Source organism: Merops nubicus, unplaced genomic scaffold, assembly GCF_000691845.1.
Source record: "Merops nubicus isolate BGI_N331 unplaced genomic scaffold, ASM69184v1 scaffold4380, whole genome shotgun sequence".
Lineage (NCBI taxonomy): Eukaryota > Metazoa > Chordata > Aves > Coraciiformes > Meropidae > Merops > Merops nubicus.
Window position 1 is genome coordinate 1 of NW_008583395.1, and position 18,578 is coordinate 18,578.

Genomic DNA, 18,578 nt, shown 5'->3' on the forward strand with positions numbered 1-18,578 from the left:
TTCCCGCTGCTTTCCTTCCAGCTGCAGCATCGCGTTGCGTCGCTTCGCTTCCAGAGGCAGGCCAGCAAGACTCTTAGTGGTGTTCATTTTATTTTAAGCGCTGCCGCTTTTGTATGTGACTGACTCTTACTCTAGTTAAAAAAATAGCTAGGTGGCCATTTCACAAAAAGAGTCAAAATGTGTATAAAGCCGCCTCTGAGTTTACTTTTTATGTACATACACAAATTATTATTACTATTGTCTCTAGAAAATTCCATACTTACTTTTCTCTTTCTTCCTCAGAACTACCCACCATACATTTCATCAAACATCCCTTTCCTTGGACACGCAATCACATTTGGAAGAAGTCCCATTGAATTTTTGGAAAACGCTTATGACAAGGTTTGTTATCCCACAGGACTGGCTGAGCATGTGCTAAAATATCAGTGATGTTCTCTGTTTGGAGTCTGAAATGTAGCTGACCACCTGTATGGGCAATCTGATGAATTTTAAGGCCCCTTCCAATGCCAAAAGTGCTGGTGTATAAAACCTTGGCATGCTTTAGAATATAACAGCCCAAAAGAAATGGGCTAAGGCAGTAGAGCCTCAGTTCCAAAGAAATGAGATCTAATGATCCGTTTCACATTGTCTAAAGCTTAAGCTTAAATCTTAGCTTGGTTAGTTAAGAGAGTTAACCTCAGTTAAGGTTAGTGTAGAGAAAGCCCAATTTAGTGTGTGAAGGTCTGCTGGAAATGACCTTCAGAGTTTAAAATCTTACGTGCTTTTAATTACCTATGCATAACTCCATAATGAAGAATTTTTTGAGACAGTGTTTGTAGATTACCGGAGGCTGCATGTGCTGTAATATCTCTGCTAGTTTTTGTAGTGTCATTGCTCTCTTACTGAAGTTTTTCTAAACTACTTGCTTTTAAAATCTGTGAGATCATGTGTGTTTGCTATAGCGTTAGACATTGCTAGTAAACATATTTAGGACAGAATTTGAATGTGATTTATATAGCTTTGTGAAATCTCTAGAGACTTCTTAGGAGAGTAGGTGATTCATGGAAGCCTGTACATGAAGAGATACAGATTTAATAATTTATGAAGGTTGTATTTAAAATAAACATTTTGGGGTTTTTTTTTTCTGTCTTAGTATGGACCTGTGTTCAGTTTCACTATGGTTGGCAAGACATTCACATACTTACTGGGTAGTGATGCTGCTGCTCTACTCTTCAATAGTAAAAATGAAGACTTGAATGCGGAGGATGTATACTCTCGGTTAACTACGCCCGTTTTTGGCAAGGGAGTTGCTTATGATGTCCCTAATATGGTATGTATTTTAAATTCGAGTAGAAAAGTAGCGTAATTTAAATTCTGAGTTGGCAGGCCTGAGCTCTTGGCTCTGTGTGATGAGGCCGTGTGTTCATACATGGTTCGGACATATTGCAGCTGATGAATTGTCTCAGGTGGGTAAACCAGGACAAGATACGTAGGCTGCTTTACTTACCACCTGGCCACTCATCAGTCTGGATAATATTTTTTGTTCTTGAAACCATCTAATCCCACCACAAAGGAACAACAATTGAGTCTCGTCTTCCTCCCTTCACAGCACGACAGTGACTGCAGTTTACTTTAGGTCTTTCAGAGTGATAATTTTTCAGTTATGGCATGCCAAATCTTGATACAGGAGTGTTAATTTGACACTTTGCAGCACAAGGTTTGTCTTGATCTGGCAGAAGTCAGTCTGTATGTGTTTGCAGAACGCAGCCTGTGTGGGTCTGGAAGCACAGTGGCTGTGGCACGTGCCACTGTTTCCAAGCTAAGCGCTGGTTGCCTCTTTGTGCGTATTGCCCGTCACAATGCTCTTTGCCTGCAGAAGACACTTTTCCCTTGGACAGGCTTGTTCTGCTGGGGCTCCCTCTCCTCTCTGTGTTGACGACGACAGCCTGTTGTACAACAGGGTAGTCTTGTAGCAGAAACAGCGCTGTGGTATGCTTTAGTTTTGGATTTTCAGCTTTGGCTTAGTTTTGTTTGTGTAGATGTTTGTGTAATTTGACCAGTAATGTTTTCTGTGGCCAGCAAGACTTTCCCATAGCACGCTTCTTAATTCTCCCCACCAAAGGTACTTCCGGTGGTTGTTGCCCTCTTAATTAGTTGGCTTAGAGGCAGTAATCGCTAGTCTCTTCTCCACACTGACATTTTGCACTGACCCACAAAGTATGTGTGTTGTTCTTACCCCATTCTTTTGGAAATCTTGTATACAACTGACTACCAGCAACTTGACCCTTCATAAATGTAAAGGAGCACATAGTTGTCACTTGCCTTGCCTGGAAGTGTTAAGTTGTGGGTAGACAGTGTCAGCAAGTCTGGGGGGAGGGATTGTTTGATTGCTTGGGTGGTGGGTTTTTCTGCACTTGATGGATTTGCATAGCTCTTCCCATCTCTTTGTGAATGAAACCAGCAGGGCTGCAGCTTGGATAGCAAGTAGGGGATAGTTTCTTGTGTCCTAGGAGATCTCTTCCACAAGGTGGGGGGGTCATTCTAACAGACTTGTTTCTACCAGTTCAAACAGTTGAAGGTCTCCCTCAAAGTAGGAATGGAGTTGAGGATGCCTTTTGGAGCTGCTAGAACAGAGAGGGTACATGACTCTCTGCAATAGAGCTTTCTTGTTATTCTCTGGTATATACTAGTTTCAGAAAAGTGGCTGTAAATCACATGTAGGCTTCAAAGTTGGCCAATTTTCACTGTGTTGTGCTTGTTCTTAAGATCCTGACTGCCATGAAATGTCTGCTTGAAACTGAAAGGTAGCTGTTTTGTCTCATCAGTTGGTGAAAGCTGCCTTGACTTGTGCTTTCATATTCTACAGTTCGTGGATGGATTTGAATGTCTGTCTTCATTCAAGGGCTAATTCTTCAGTGGGATATAGTCTCATTCTTCAGTTTTATGGAACTTTTTATAAGCTCCTTAGAAATGGTCATTTCTTACGACTGTTCTTCAGGCGTATAGAGATGATTAAGGCCTACCTCACTGGCCCACCACATACTGCTTTTTTTCTGAAATGAGATCTTTTTCTACCGATACCCTTGTTTGGTTGTTTGTTTGTTGTTTTTTTTTCTGCTGACTGTGTTTGAGTTCTGCTTTAGTCAGAAGCTTAATATTTTCATATTACTCAGCCTTGGGTGTCTGCAGATGTTTTACTCCATTCATGCCTTTGATAATAGAAGGAGTTCTTCCTTTTTATCTCTGCAGATTCAGGTTTCTTGGGAAATCACCTGGGGTACTTTTTTTCCACATCTAGGAAATGCATGGATTTTGTGTTGCCCTGTAGTAAGCTAGAGAGGTAGCATGTATGTTTGCAGCCTGAATACATTCTGCTAGAGGTGAGCTGGTTTCTTTACATAGTTCTCCCACCCTTGGGAGACAGTCCTGAAGGGCAAAGGACTCCAGGATGGCTGGATATTCCTCAAGAGGGAAATCTTAAAGGCAGAGGAGCAGGCGGTCCTGGTGTGCTGTAAGACAAACCAGTGGGGCAGAAGACCAGCCTGGCTGAACAGGGACCTTCTGATGGAACTGGGGCAGAAAGGGAAAGTCTGTGGCCTATGGAAAAAGAGGCAGAAAACTCAGGAAGACTACGAAGATTTTGTGAGGCTATGCAGGAAGAAAATTAGGAAGGCCAAAGCCCAGCTAGAACTTAAACTGATTGCTGCCATAAAAGACAGTAAAAAATGGTTCTTTAAATACATCAACAGCAAAAGGAGGACTAAGGAACATTTCCATCTTCACTTGGTTGTGGAAGAGACACAGTGACCAAGGATGAGGAGAGGAATGATGCACCAAATGCCTTCTCTGCCTCAGTCTTGAATAGTAAGACCAGTTGTTCTCTGAGTGCCCAGCTCCACTCAGAGGGGTTGATTGAGAAAAGCAAGTGACACCAACCTGAATGGGAGTGTTGATCTGCTTGGGGGTAGGAAGGCTCTACAGAGGGACCTGGACAGGCTGATCAGTTGGTGGAGGCCAGTGGAATAAGGTTGAACAAGGGCGAGTGTGAGGTCCTGCCCTTGGGTCACAACAGCCCCATGCAGTGCTACAGGCTTGTAGTATTCTGTGTGTTCGAAGCGTACAAATGATAAAAAATTGTTAATTATATTAACATGATGATCCTTGTACTGATTGCTTTTTTTTTTGCGTTGGTTTCTGTAGGTATTTTTGGAACAGAAGAAGATGCTCAAAACTGGGCTAAATATTGCCCAGTTTAAACAGCATGTATCTGTGATTGAAGAAGAAACAAAAGAGTATTTCAAAGCATGGGGAGAGAGTGGAGAGAAAAGTAAGCAAGATGAGGTTGATTTCCTCAGATTTTCTGGGAAGTAATTAATTAATGTAGTATTTTTTTTTTAAATTATTTGCTGCAGTATTAAAGAAATGAAAAATGATGTAGGTACAACTGTGCAATGTGTCAGAAGAAACGTTCAGAATACAGATTTTATGACATCAATTTAAGGCTGTTGGAGAATAGAGCTGCTCAGAAAATCATTGACAGGAGTAAAGGACTATCTTACTTCTGGTTTCCTAGTCAGTGAATGCAGCGTGTACCTGTTGCCTGGCTGATCCATGCTCATGTTGCATGATATGAGCCAGCTTGGTGTAACCACCTCCTAGTCCCTAGGAGGAGATACCTCTCTGACTTCCCAGAGTCTGCCTGAGATTGTAGCTTAGGGATGTACACTGAGGAACCTCTGAAGCTGATACAGTTAGTTTAATGATCTAAGTGGTATTCTTTTATTTCCCACCTGTCTTTCCCAACTAGCCTGATACATGTAACCCATCACTGTTTTTCCAAGCCCACAGTGGCAAAATAGTGTCAGAAATGTTATTTATTTAGACGTCTATATTTATAATCTATCTTATATTTATATATAATAGTAATGCAATATCAAATACTTGTACATTTCAGTAAATTTGTATTAGTTATTTTGTAAATATACCTAGGATAGTTCATTTATGTTGTGTTTAACATAGTGAAAGATAACATTATAAATTATCTTAAATTTATAAATATTATTATTTTAAAGTAATTCAGTGAGCAGCAAAAGCAACTGGTTTCCCATGGATCGGGATTTCAAGGTTACGTTTTAGACTTCTTTTATATTTATTAAGGATTGAGGTTGTGCTGCATGTCTTACTTTGGAACGATTACTAGCTCTCCTAGTAAATTTAGAGAAAAAAATACCCTAGAAAAATATTGTTGAAGTCAGTGATCTAACTAAGAAGTTTTCTGAAGAGAGACCTGATAGACATACAGAAATTTAGAATTAGATGCTTCATTCTTCTAGTAAAACACTCTAGCACGCTATTTAAAGTTATTACTCTGTGTGCAGTTACTTATTTTTCTCTTCTACGAAATAAAGAAGAACCTGTGAAACATAACGCCCTGCCTGAAAGGCGTCTCCAGTAACAAGTTTTCACATCTCCCCTCAGATCTGTTTGAAGCCCTGTCGGAGCTTATCATTCTGACGGCGAGTCACTGCTTGCACGGGAAGGAGATCCGAGGCCTGCTGGACGCGCGGGTGGCGCAGCTGTACGCAGACCTGGACGGGGGCTTCACGCACGCGGCCTGGCTCCTGCCGGGCTGGCTGCCCCTGCCCAGCTTCAGGTACCAGCCAGAGCGCGTGAAGCGCCTGCAGCGCTGCCTCTCCTTAGAGGTCTTTGCTGTTTGCCTCTCCCTGACCCCGTTTCTTGTTTGTGAGCTATTCTATGTGTCACAGTAAATCCTCCTAAGCATTTAACGTGTTGTTCTGTATCAAGTTGCTAATAGAAGTGTTTTGAATCACAGACGTCGAGATCGAGCACACAAAGAAATAAAGAATATTTTCTACAAGGTTATCCAGAAACGTAGAAAGTCTGAGGAAAAGGAGGATGACATGCTCCAAACTCTACTTGATGCTTCATACAAGTAAGCCAAGGGTTTGGAGACTTGTCTTTTATAGATGTTTTGCTTCGGCTTTGAGCTCTTCAATTAAAACTATCTACTGAAAGATAAGAAATATTCCTTCATGTTTATGAATTGCTTTTGGTCCTAGCAGTATTCTTAAAAATAGCTTAAAAACTTGTAAGTGGTTATTCGGATCTCTCAGATTTCATCAGTGGTTGTGAGGTTGCTTCCTTTCTCTTTCCTGGCTGGGCAGTAATCATTTTCTTTAAGGCTCTGAGAGTCTCTCCCTCTGTTGTCCCTTCTTCCTGCCCTGAAATCTGGTCCTGCTCCATTTAGAGTAGGCAACAAAAGAGAACAAGGAGAAAGAAGTAGATGGGAAGAAATTGGAAATGCTGCTGTAACTGGAAACCTGATCAAATGAAGCTCTACCGTAACACCCTTCCACCTAGGGATGGCCGCCCGCTGACAGATGATGAAATTGCTGGAATGCTGATTGGGCTGCTGCTGGCAGGGCAGCACACGTCCTCCACCACCAGCGCCTGGCTCGGCTTCTTCATCGCCAGAGACAAAGCAATACAGCAGCAGTGCTACGCAGAACAAAAAGCAGTATGTGGGGATGACTTGCCACCATTAACTTATGACCAGGTTTGTATGTTACATTGTTCCTGATGGGTATTTTTATACTTTTACAAACACAAAAAAACCCCAACAATCAATTGTGAAGTAGTCATATGCTTGGTATTAGAGTCATAATCCGGTACAGTCAGTCTGTTATAACACTATTTGCCAATGTATCTCCTCCCAATCCTCCTCTCAAAGTAAATCTTTAGCTTGCTACTTTTGTTTTATATCAGTGTTGATTAAGGAAATTACAGTTCCTAAAATATCTACTTTAAGAAATGATAGTTCAGTAGAGGAGGAAGATCCTCATGTTTCCACTGAGGAAAGGGATGCAGTGTGACCTTGTTCTTTATTTGGGCATCAGAAAACACGCATGAGATGGATGAATAAGAGAGTTGTATTTGATTTCACTGCTCAGAGGTGTTTTTCTTAATTGAATCAAATGGAAAAAAAAAACAAACAACCTATCAGGGTAATCTAAAAAAGTATATATAAATATGAGATGCTTCCTCTGATTTTTTTTTTTTAAATTGTATAAAATACCATTTTGTTTGTATGGAATAAACTTGGCTATATTCTGATACATCATTTTCTCTGTTTTCAGCTGAAGGATCTCAATTTGCTGGATCGCTGTCTAAAAGAAACTCTAAGGCTTAGACCTCCTATAATGACCATGATGAGAATGGCCAAAACTCCCCAAGTGAGTACACATGTTGGAGCCAACTTCACTTCAGTAGAATAGGGCTGGGATAAGTCCAGGTGGGGCAGCTCCTGGTTGGCAGAAGGAAAACATGAATGACCAGTTTTTGCTGGCAGGGATGAAAGCTGATGGAAGCCTGGGTTGTATCAGTGGGAGTGCAGCTGGGGTTGATTGAGGAAAACAGTTAATAACCTGAACTTTGTAGTTGTTACCTTCACTGGGAATTATGTGTGTCCAGTTTTGGATCCCTCCAGCACCCAGCAGTCATGATGTTGATGATGTGAAGCAAGCAGAGGGCCATCAAGATACTTGGGGGTCAGAGCACTGGTCCTGTGTGAAGAAGCTGAGGGAAGAAGGTTTGTTCAGCCTGCAGAAGGGAAGGCTCTGAGGGGACCTAGTAACAGCCATCTGCAGTCTTACTTAGCGAAACTGACCGTTCCTTTTAGCTGTCGGTCTCAACTGAGCTTAGTTTGGTGCTACCATTTAATTTTTTTTTTTTTTATTTGCCAGGTATTTTTAGTAGCTATCATTGAAAAATTTGGCTTGCACTTAATGCATGATAAGGTAAATCCAAAAGAAAACTTGGTGTTTGCACAAGTAAGATAGAAAGTCAAGCTTAGTTTGAAAGGTTCCTGCAACTCCTTGAACATTGTGCCCTGCACAAGTAAAACAATGAAGTATTAGGCTGCATTAATTTTAAACGAGCTTAGCCAAAATATCTTCTGAAATTCAAGCCTCATGGTACAGCACTTCAGGTAACACTTTAAAAAGAAAAATGGAGAAAAACTTTGTGATGTGTGGGGTCTTTTCTCTTGTAGACTGTTGCTGGCTATAGTATTCCCCCTGGCCATCAGGTCTGCGTCTCTCCCACTGTTAACCACAGACTCAGGGACTCCTGGAAGGATGCTCTAGACTTCAAGCCTGACAGGTATCTCCAAGATAACCCAGCAGCTGGAGAGAAGTTCGCGTACGTTCCTTTTGGCGCTGGTAAGTAGAAAAGGCAGCGCCTCCTTGAGTGACAGCGTACTGGAGTGGCTCACACTGGTCATCTACAGCACCTCTCCACGCTGTAGCATCTGAAGATATATTTTTTTTTTATTTTCTTTCTGTTCCTGCCTGAAAATTTCCATGCTGTTAGAAGCATGAAGTCAATAGTTTTGCATTGGTAATAGTTGTAGTCGTCACTCAGAGTAGCAAGCAAAACAAAACTTTAGGTTAGCATGTATGATATTTGACTCAAGTCTTTTCAAATCAAGGTATAAACCTGGTAATACAAAGTTTAAGGCAGAGCAAAAATCCACATGGAGTCCCAAATGCCAAAACAGTTTGCAAATATCACAGTATGTTTAGAGTTTATATTCTTTGTTCAGTGGTGCAAGCACTCCTTTGGTGGATCATAAATGAACGCTTTCTGGTGAGGATAGAACAACACAATGACGCTGCCTGCTCCATGCAGTGACAGCTTATAAAACCAGGGCTTTGATGGAGTTCTGTGATGGCTTATGTGCAGCATCAGAGCCCCATGTTTAGAACGGAAAGAAGCAGTTACTGTACTCTACTCTAAAAATTTATAAAGTTTGCTTGTCAAAGGTGATCTAAGAACCAAGTATTCTGACTGCTTTTTTATGGCTTCCCTTCTAGGCCGTCATCGCTGCATTGGAGAAAACTTCGCTTACGTTCAGATTAAGACTATTTGGTCTACTTTGCTTCGTTTGTACGAATTTGATCTCATCAATGACTATTTTCCAACTATCAATTATACAACAATGATACACACACCTAATAACCCCATTATCAGATACAAGAGGAGGGCACTGTAAAATTTGGAGCTAAAACCTTACTTCACTTGTGTAAACAAACAGACTTTTGAATAAAATTACGACAAAAAGGAGTGGCAGATGGAAACTTTTGCATAGACTGGTAGGAAAGCAACAGTAATCTACCAAAGGCAAAGTTGTTGCATCTCTTTTAAAACTCTGTTTGCCCACATCATTTAATGCTGCTATATAGAATTGTTTGTTCTACAGATTTCTCATTGCATTTTTAAAAGAAAAACTGTCTTTGGTATTGGTGTAACATTTTTAAGGTGCATGCCAACTCTTCAAGGTGAAGAAATACTGAACTCTGCTTTTGAAAGATAATTGAAGATTACTTTCCCCCAGATAACAAGGGGTAAGACTGCATACCTCACCTCTGCATCCAATTACAGGAAATCCATCAGGGAATAGGCACCACAGAGGAAGGTACCTTTGATGTCTGTGATTCTGTTCCAAGCAGGCTAGGGATGGAGGTGCCCACACACTTATTTAAAAAAAAAAAATGTTACTATACAGCTGAATAGGAGGCATGCAACAAAATGTGCAGAGAAGTCTTTTCTGAGAATGAACCATTTAAATGTCTAACTTGAAGCAGCTGTAAAGTCCTTAGGTTGAGAAAGCAACAAATAATTTTCTAAAAATAATTCTGGAAGTCAGGCTCTCTGGAAGTTTGATGTGAGTGTGAAAGTAGCAATATGATCATAGAAATAACAATCTTGTGAGTATGTCTGTGTATAAAATGGTTGCAAATGAAGCGAAATGGCCTAACGTTGTCTGTCCCCCTCCTTCAGAATTGTTGAATGCCATTTGTTTCACGAGTGGTGATGATAACTAGTGATGAGCTCTGGCTCACAGGAACTTTGAATTAAATTTATAAACAAACCTCTTGGGGAAGTTTTCTGTGCTTAACCCTGTCATTTCTGAAAAACTTCTAGTAGTAAATTTGTAATAAACTGTCTTGTAAGTAAGTATGAAGTCAGTAATGCAAAGAGCTCCCCCACTTCATCAGCACTTGCTCTAGCAAGGACTTTGCCCTGCCTTTCCCAGCCTAATCTCAGGTGCATCTGTTATGAAACCTTGAGTTTGCATCGGTCACAGCAGCTGAGGGCATGCAGTATCTACCCTTCCAGCCCTGGTCAGAAGTGATCAGGGTTTTCAGAAACCAGGCCTGTACCTGTCTTCTTTTCTTGTTAGTACCAGCGTCGTGGATTCTGTAAAAAGTAAAGCTGCAGCCACCAGGAGCAGGAGGGAGGAGTGCAGTTCAGAGCAACTTTTTCAGTGTCAGTAAGGGAGTGGTTCTTGAACACAGTTAAAAGCATGAAGTCATCTTTATTTCAGTACTTTGACAAAATACCCATAAAATTCAAAACTTCTACCATTACAAAAATAGGTCTCTACAAGTGATATTCTGTCTGCACCGCCAGTAGCAAATATTATGGGTGATGTAACTTCAGTAGCCTTGCCAGAAAAAGTGCAAGTAAACTTTGCTGAATGTAGCTCAATTTCATTAATACACAAGTTTCATCTTCGCACCCTTTTGATAAATACACACTTCATAAGTTAATCATTTAAATTAGCATTCCACAAATATACATGTAATTTAATGGTGGGTTTTTTTGTTTTGTTTTGTTTTTTTTGGTATGTGTTTGGTTTTTATTTTTTTTCTCATGAACACCAAGTGCCTATATACATAAATCCCAGTCTGCGTGGGTGTGCCAGGATGGTACTGTACACAGTGGTCTTGCTGTGTTCATATTGGTCCCACAATATACACATTATACAAAAGCACAGAAAGAGCACAGATTTACAGAAGGCAATCCATTAACATCACTGCCAGTGATGGAGATGTTGAAAGGGTATTATCTTCTCATACCGACGTGCAAGTGAGTGTATGACGTCGAACCTGTAGGATGAAGAAAGACTTTTCATCAAGATTACTTGGAATAAGTACATGAGGATTCACCAACGACATGTTCAGCTGAATAAGCATGAAAGATTTTACATGGGAAGTCTTCTAAGAACAAAACTTCTCAAAGGATGGATTTTATACTGAAGCGACTAACAGTAACTGCAAAAATCCAGTTGGATGAATTATATCCCATTGATCTGACAATTTTCTTGATGTACTCCTTTTGCAGAACAAAAATTAGCATCATCTGTATATGTCCTGGTTTGAGTTAGAACAGAATTAATTCTGCTCAGTGATTTTACTTTTCAGCTAAGTCTCTTCTAACTAACAGCAATTTCTGAAGTTAAGACCGTATTTTCACAGACAGCGTCTGCTTCTAGCAGTGATAGCACTCCATGTTTAGAATTACTACCAAAGTCTGGTGTGCAGACCAAAGTCACTGCTAATTCTGTGGTGGGGATGCAGAAAGTAAAAGGCTGCAGCTGAGGGGAGGAGCAGCCAGGACAGGTGGCCCTAAACTGACCAACAAGGTATTCCCTTCCATATACGTTGCGGTTGGTATAATGCTGAAGGACCACAAGAGTCAAGCTGTCTTCTTCAATGGCCAGTGTCCAAGGAGGAGTCTGGCTGTTCTGCCTTTGATCCCAACTTGTGCATTCCTGAATTCTGTTCCAGAATCCAGCTCCTGACTGGTGGCCATCTGCCCCTGAGTCCAGTCTGGGACTTCCCCAGTGCCTCCTCCACAGCACCAGTGGTGATGGTGATGTAATTGCCATCAGGGGGGTTGGGTTTGATGCTGGCTTTGTATATATTCTATTTTATTGTTATTGTTTTCATTAAAGTAGTTTTAGTTTTCCAATCTGTAAACCTCTCTCTTATTCCCTTTCTCTTCCCTTTGGGGAAGGGAGGGGTTAATAGAGAGCATCTGTTAATAGAGAGCATTTGTCTAGTGGCCAGTCCAGCCCTGACTCTTAACAATGGGACAAATGGGCTGGAAAACCTGTAATCGCAGTGGTAGGAGAAGAAATTCTCACTGTATTCCCACTCCTCAATCTTTTAGGTTGTGTTTTTCTCCATGTAGATTAAAATCTTAATAAAGAGGCCAACTGAATCCTTCTTGCTCATTTACTAGAGATCAGGGAAAATGAAAGTATTACCAAGGAACTCAAGATCGGTAAGTAAAGCATACTTCCATGTCTCCTTTCAGGGAATTCTACCAATTTATTTTTAGTGGGCTTTTAGCTCCAGCTCAGAGCAGCCTCTTGTTTTAAGGCTGAAATGCCTAAAAGCAAAGATACCTGTTGGGTATCTCAGAGAACCCACACGCACTTTCTCACTTAGGACTGTGCCTTGTTCTGCTCTGGAGGAAGGGGAGGGTGGTCCGAGCCCTCACCTGACTGCACGCTGCCAAGCCGCCGCTGTAGGGCCTCCAGCCGATGGATGTAATCTGTTAAAGCTCTTTCAGGATCATAGTTCTGCAGCTGAGAACAGGCGAAAGAGACTGGGTTTAAATCGGCGTGCATGCTCTGGAACCTAGGGGCAGAACAACACAGATGTTTTCAAAAAAGCAGAATTTCAAGTAAAACAAATGTTATCAGCAGACACTGCAAAATATTGCAGTGATACTTTACTGACCACGGGTCCCTTAACCTGGCCACGTGGCAGCCAGCACACCACACCCATTTAAACCCCCTGCCATTTACTGCCCGAGCCATCATACTCCCTGCCCCACAGAAACCAGTTTTTCCCAGTTGCCTCTTCTTTCTATTGCACCTAATTTGCTGCTGCATTTCTTTGGGACAGACTGACAAGCAAATTCCTACTGAGATTGCAGCAGAAGCTGTGGTAGATTCAAGTGTGCTTTTCTGTTAAGAATCTTGTGTGAACAAGGACACAGATGTCTTCACAGGATTTTGTCTCTGTTACTTTCTCTACATACAAGTCAAAAGTGGCTAAAATAGATCAACCATATTTTCCACGTAAATGACTGTGATTGCCACAGACTAAGATTACAAATGATGAGGTAGTTTATATAACAATGAAAACACCAAATGGCTGGAATATGATACTCCGTAAAGAACATCCCATCCCACAGTAACCAGATGACCCTCTTCAGCCACAGAGAGTGGCCCTACTTTTTCCTGGCCCTGTTTTCCCTTCCTTTGGCTGAGGGCACCTGAGGCAGCCCCTCTCTCCCCACACCACACTCTGCTGCCAACCAGAAAGGTGGACAGGTTTGCTCGGTCGCAAAGCCTAGACCCTACAGAGGCAGATAACCGTAGCTCCATCCAGCAATCCACCACCAGTTCCAAGAACGTGACATGAATCAGACATCAGAAGTCTGCAAGCGTTGGCCTTGATCAGGTGATGAGTTAACACACACTGAAGGTCTGAGATGTATTTGTTACGTATCCTTACAAAAAGTTTTAAAATCTTATGACATCACAGATCACAAACCTGAGCAGTAAGCACTGATGCATTCACTTAGTTAAACAGTGTTCTGACAGAGAATAATAATCTAAAATAAAATGTACTTGGGCTGAAAGTTTACAGGACATCTAGAAGACTCCATGTCTGACCTGGATCTATAGGAATGTCTTTGTTCTCCATAAAGATCCATGCCACTAGAGAATGAATCAGGCCGGAACTCGTTACCTAGAAATAGAAAAAGCAACGTCTTGAAAACTAAAAAAAAAACCACAACCAACCAACCAACCAAAAAAAACCCAACAAACAAAAAGGAACACCTCAAATGTGAGTTTTCCATTAGCATACCACAAAAATGGTGTTTAACAAATGCAGACCACTTCCAGACTGCTTCAAAGAAACACAGAGGTGAAATCATGGCCTCAATGATATTAATAAGAAAACCCTCATAGGCTAAGCAGGACAGGGTTTTAGTGCAGAGCTAGGTAGCCAGGAATTAATAAAGAAGCTTCTGTTTCTCCTTAGGCTTCTACTGAAAAGCAACAGAAAACCAGATTTCCCAGGAACTTTAAGCTGTAACAAAAGAATGACAGGCTTTTGTTCTGAGGTAAAGGCTGGTCAACAGGCTGTTCCCACTGTGGGTCCTGTAGTTGCTGTAACTCCTCTGGCTGTCCCTGTCCTCACCATCCCCTCTCAGAGCTGGAGGTGTAGCTCTCTTACAATAAACCAAATGATGCAGCTAAAACGGTTTTTACAAACACATTCCATAGTGAAAGTTGTCATATTTCTTTTAATCCCACCCACAATGGACCAAAACAAGACTGAAGTGAAAGCAAAGAGTTTTCTGTCTGTGCTGAGCATGGAAACTCTCAGAAACCTGAGGAATAGGTTAATCCAAGCAATTATTGCAAGAGGAAGGGGGAGCAGCATCCCATTCATTTCACATGTGGAAAATAAAAATGAAAAAACATCTTCCCTTAAGCAGCAGAGTGACTTGTGAATACCATTTTTTCAGTCATTACTGGACTGTGATTTACCTGTGTTCTGGCTAAAGACATCCCTATTGACACTCAGTACACCAGACCCTGTAACTCTGTGCCATCGACGAACCAGGAACTTCATTCTGCATTTCACATTAAAACAAAACAAAACAACACAACAAATTTCCAGATAAATGAATTAGTCTGCTAAAAATAATCTGCTAATCTTCTAAAAAATTTTAGAAGGCATAAGAATTTCTTGAATCCAAGAATCAAGTAGAAAACGACCTTATACAAGTCCCTAAGAAAAAAAATTAAAAATCTTTGTCCAAATCTGCTTTCAGCTTCACCTCTGCAATTCCATTGTCTAAGTGGACAGCAAATGGCTCAAGTACCTAATAAACAGGGCATCAGCATTTTAAAACCATACTAAACATAATTTTTGCCATCTCACATCCTCAAATTTGTAACTGCAGAGTGCTACGAGTAAAAGCCTCACTTAGAACGGGTCCATGACTAGTTCCTTCAATTTATACTAAACACAAGGCTCCGATCAATACAAAGCAAAAGTGCCTGGTGGTTCAAACCTTTGTGAAGAAGGTTTGCTAGCAACATGGCAGTTCTATGCAGTAATAACCTTCACTTTTCCTTCCTCATCTATTTCTATTCATCCTTGGTCTGAGACCTGAAGTCTTGTGAATTCTAAGGACTAGCTAAATAGATAAAAATAGTTCATAAATCTATATTATACTCATGTGTAAGAACTTAACCTTTAAAGCAAGTTAAGTTGCAGAAAACAGCTTTGTAACTAAAAGCGCATACCCCAAAATTGCTAATATTTTTTCCTAATATTATGACTTTGCCCAGTACACGTCATCTTTGATTATCAACTACCAAGCCCTTTCAACTCCAGATTGCTTATTTCTATTACAGATTTTACCTATGCTCTGCTCAACCTGTCACCCTACACAGTATCTACTATATGACTATGAAAAATGTATTATTTAAACAAGAGGGAACATGACAGGTACTACATTCCACTCGAGAGCTAGAAAAGTATATATTAAGCTGCAGCACAGTCCTATCTGTTTGAAACCTAACTTCCTCCAGTTCACCTTGAAATTGCGATGGACACTCTGACTGCAGAGCGAAATCTTGTAAAGCCCTTTGAGTGATGTGTGATGATTTCAAGGTCTGTATAGGAAGGCTGTCCACCCATTCGTGCAATGAGGGCCAGCGTGGCTTCTTCACACTCCTGGAATCCACCTAGTAACAACAGCAGATATTTTTTCTGATATATGAGAGCTTTCCGAAAGCTCTCGGCTCGTAGGTATTTGCCATAAACTCTCTAGAAAAAGAAAAAAAAAAACAAAAACAAAAACCCCATTAGCTCCAAGAATGACAACAGTTTTAAGATTTTTGACATGAATCCTACAGCATTTCTGTGATTATTCATTTCTCACTATCAGAGAGAAGACTACATTACTGCTTACTGTTCAATGCAGCTTCATTAACCTGAGGAACACCTGCAAGAAACAGAGCACACACAGACGAACAGCATAGGTGCTTACATATATCATTCCTGGGGAGAAAAACTAAGAATCAGCTATCTGAAGACGAAAATTTTAAAACTGAATTAATATCTGTTTACTTACAATAAGCAGAGCGAGCACAATGAAAAATAAGCCAAAATCAAAACGAAAGAAGCAGATGTAATTAGTATGTGGGCAACAAAGTCTTCCTACCCTTAGAACAGCATTTTCAGAATCTGATCCCAGCTCTCTGAGGAAAGCCTCGCTCCTGAGCTCTGCTCTCAGTTTGGACAGCTCTGCATTGGCTTGTTTCAAAGATTTCTGCAGCGACAGCTTTTCTCTGTTCCAAATTTCCTTCTCAGAGGCAACAAGAGTATCAATATTAACTCCGGCATCTGATGAGTGTCTAGAAGACTGAAGAGAAAAGAAACTGAGTTTGAACCACAGGGTTCGGAAAACCTTGAATTGTGTCATTCTAGTCATCGCTTAGGTGGAGAGCTCACAAAATTAATACGAGAAAAACCACCCACGAATTGGATTTGAGCCCACCCTTGCATCCTAAACACTCAGAAGCAATGAGTTTAAGAGCCTGATCAATGTACTAGAAAAATACAGCTTCCCCAAAAAAAAAAAAAATTTAAAAATCCCCCTCACTGGATCATACTAGCTTCATGACCTTGAAGTTATCTGGATCTATTTGCTACTCATCATGGTGATGAGATACAGCTCAAAAAGAGAAGCCCATTGAATTGAAAAGAGCAGTTAATAAAAAGAAGCTGCCTAAAATCACAAAGTAAAAAAATCACAGTAAAAAGAGTGAGTCAACATATACTGACCACAGGACAAGAATAACTCACACCCATTTACTCTGAAGAGGGAAGCCAAGACAGACAGACACCTTGGTCACTCCCACAGAGGTGACTAGGACAAAGAATGATGCTTTTATGCCTATATCAGCGTCACTAAAGACATACATAGTCTCCAGAAGGTTGTCTGTGCTGGTATCTCCTCACTTCTTCTTCCAGTTTCATAACAGCATTCCTCAAATTATTCTTTTCTTCACTCAGTCTGCTGACAAAGCCTGTCAGCTCAGCATTTTGTCTCAGCAGCCTCTCAGTCAATGAGCTGGATGGAGTCCCTGGTGGTAGCACTAGCTTCAGCTAGAAGGAAGAAAGAAAACCAAACAAAACTTCTATTAGATCCAAGCTGAAAACTTGAAAATAACTGGGTTACATTGAAAAATTTTTGTAGATAATGCCTATATTTTCATAATAAATTACATAAAGAAAACGTAAGTGTACATGTAAACTATAGATTAATATGACTTTGTCTTCTATGCTTATCCTGTGTACTACAGCAGAATACTTAAAATTGTTATTTTCACCACAATTTGCAAAGCTTTTCTACTTTGTTCAGTTTCCAACATAGAGGAAAAGAAAAGCCATAAAGCTTTTTTCAAGTCATGTTGAAAGCACTTTCTTAAAATGCAGGTAAGGACCAAGCCAAGCTTGGTTAGAATCAAATATTGTTAAATTCTTTGTAACAGATTAACTACTTTAATTTTTTACACAGATGCACACTACTTAATATTCAACTGCCTCTCCTTTGGTAAATATAGGGCAGTTAAAGGAAATGTACTGTTATCAACACAATATAGTAAATATTAAAAGTTTATTTTAATGTTGGGAAGTACTAAGCAAAGTTTTCTCAGTTACAGAAATACTGCTGAATGGAAAATACCTTTTCCTAAAGAAAAAGCCATGAGATTAAAAAAGTTGTAATTAAACTGGAAAAGTTTTAATTTGAAAGTTGAAAGTTCACTTTTAAGGTGAAAACAAAAGGCAAGGTGTTTTTACACCTCAGTAACTCCAAATGGGATCACTCACTGAAGCAGATTTTTCCCTATAAAGTACAGACCTAGGTAAGTGCAGACCCTATAACTCCTTGCTGGTTCCTGCTCGTAGCTCATTAGCCAAATGCTACCAAAGTTACAACACGGCACTCTCACCTCTTCCAGACAGGGCAATCCTGAGAGTTTTTGCAGCTCCGAAATAACTTCTTCAACAGCATTTTGTACTGCAATGAAGTCTTGATCATCTGTTGCTGCAAACTGTAATCTGAAAGAAAAATGGCAGTTTTGGAGGCAGGTACAAGGCTGACACCATGAGCCAGCCTGATAGGACATTTCATCCATCTATACACACTGGGACTTCAGCAACTCACTTCAGCATTGTTACTGGAGACATGGCAACACTTTCAAGACTGCTCAGTGACTCTAAATGAAATAAATTGGCTTCAATTTATAAAGAATTCGCATGGAACAGTTCCACTAATTTTTAGAAAAGGATGTTCTACACAAAGTGTATTTGAAAAGTGTGGTTCTACTTCCCACAAATTTGTTGAATCTGTGTGAGCAAAATCTTAGGCTATTCTCAAGATATAATGCATTCCACTTTGCCCAAATGTTTCAAAACAAATGTTTAATATTAAAGCATCATCACACCAAAATAAAAACAGATTCACAATTCCCATGGACCTGCTACCATACTATTTTTTTTTTTCTTAACAGGAAAGTAACCTGAGAGAATAAGAATTAAGATCAGCTTCACTTGACCATAAAATATTTTTTTTCTGAGAGAAGCAAAGAGGATGATCAAGAACAATCACCCCTATATCCATGC

At 40.3% G+C, this 18,578-nt stretch overlaps 2 protein-coding genes across 2 annotated transcripts in view; one reads left to right on the plus strand and one right to left on the minus strand.

Moving 5' to 3' along the window:
• The first annotated feature begins 287 nt into the window (after positions 1–287).
• LOC103773112 (lanosterol 14-alpha demethylase) lies at positions 288–9,236 on the plus strand. Its single transcript, XM_008940472.1, has 9 exons — positions 288–381; positions 1,133–1,309; positions 4,180–4,306; positions 5,458–5,632; positions 5,813–5,932; positions 6,361–6,556; positions 7,137–7,232; positions 8,051–8,219; positions 8,874–9,236. The coding sequence occupies exons 2-9, from the start codon at positions 1,157–1,159 to the stop codon at positions 9,050–9,052; spliced, it is 1,215 nt and encodes a 404-aa protein (XP_008938720.1). The 5' UTR covers positions 288–381; positions 1,133–1,156; the 3' UTR covers positions 9,053–9,236.
• Positions 9,237–10,362: 1,126 nt separating this feature from the next.
• AKAP9 (A kinase (PRKA) anchor protein 9) overlaps positions 10,363–18,578 on the minus strand; it is a gene marked incomplete at its 5' end in the record, with an annotated part of 42,066 nt that continues 33,850 nt past the window's right edge. The window contains 8 exons of the mRNA XM_008940483.1: positions 10,363–10,952; positions 12,352–12,491; positions 13,493–13,613; positions 14,423–14,508; positions 15,481–15,713; positions 16,111–16,311; positions 16,872–17,057; positions 17,906–18,014. Of these exons, the coding sequence (XP_008938731.1) occupies positions 10,909–10,952; positions 12,352–12,491; positions 13,493–13,613; positions 14,423–14,508; positions 15,481–15,713; positions 16,111–16,311; positions 16,872–17,057; positions 17,906–18,014 (1,120 nt within the window). The remainder of the gene's footprint in view (positions 10,953–12,351; positions 12,492–13,492; positions 13,614–14,422; positions 14,509–15,480; positions 15,714–16,110; positions 16,312–16,871; positions 17,058–17,905; positions 18,015–18,578) is intronic.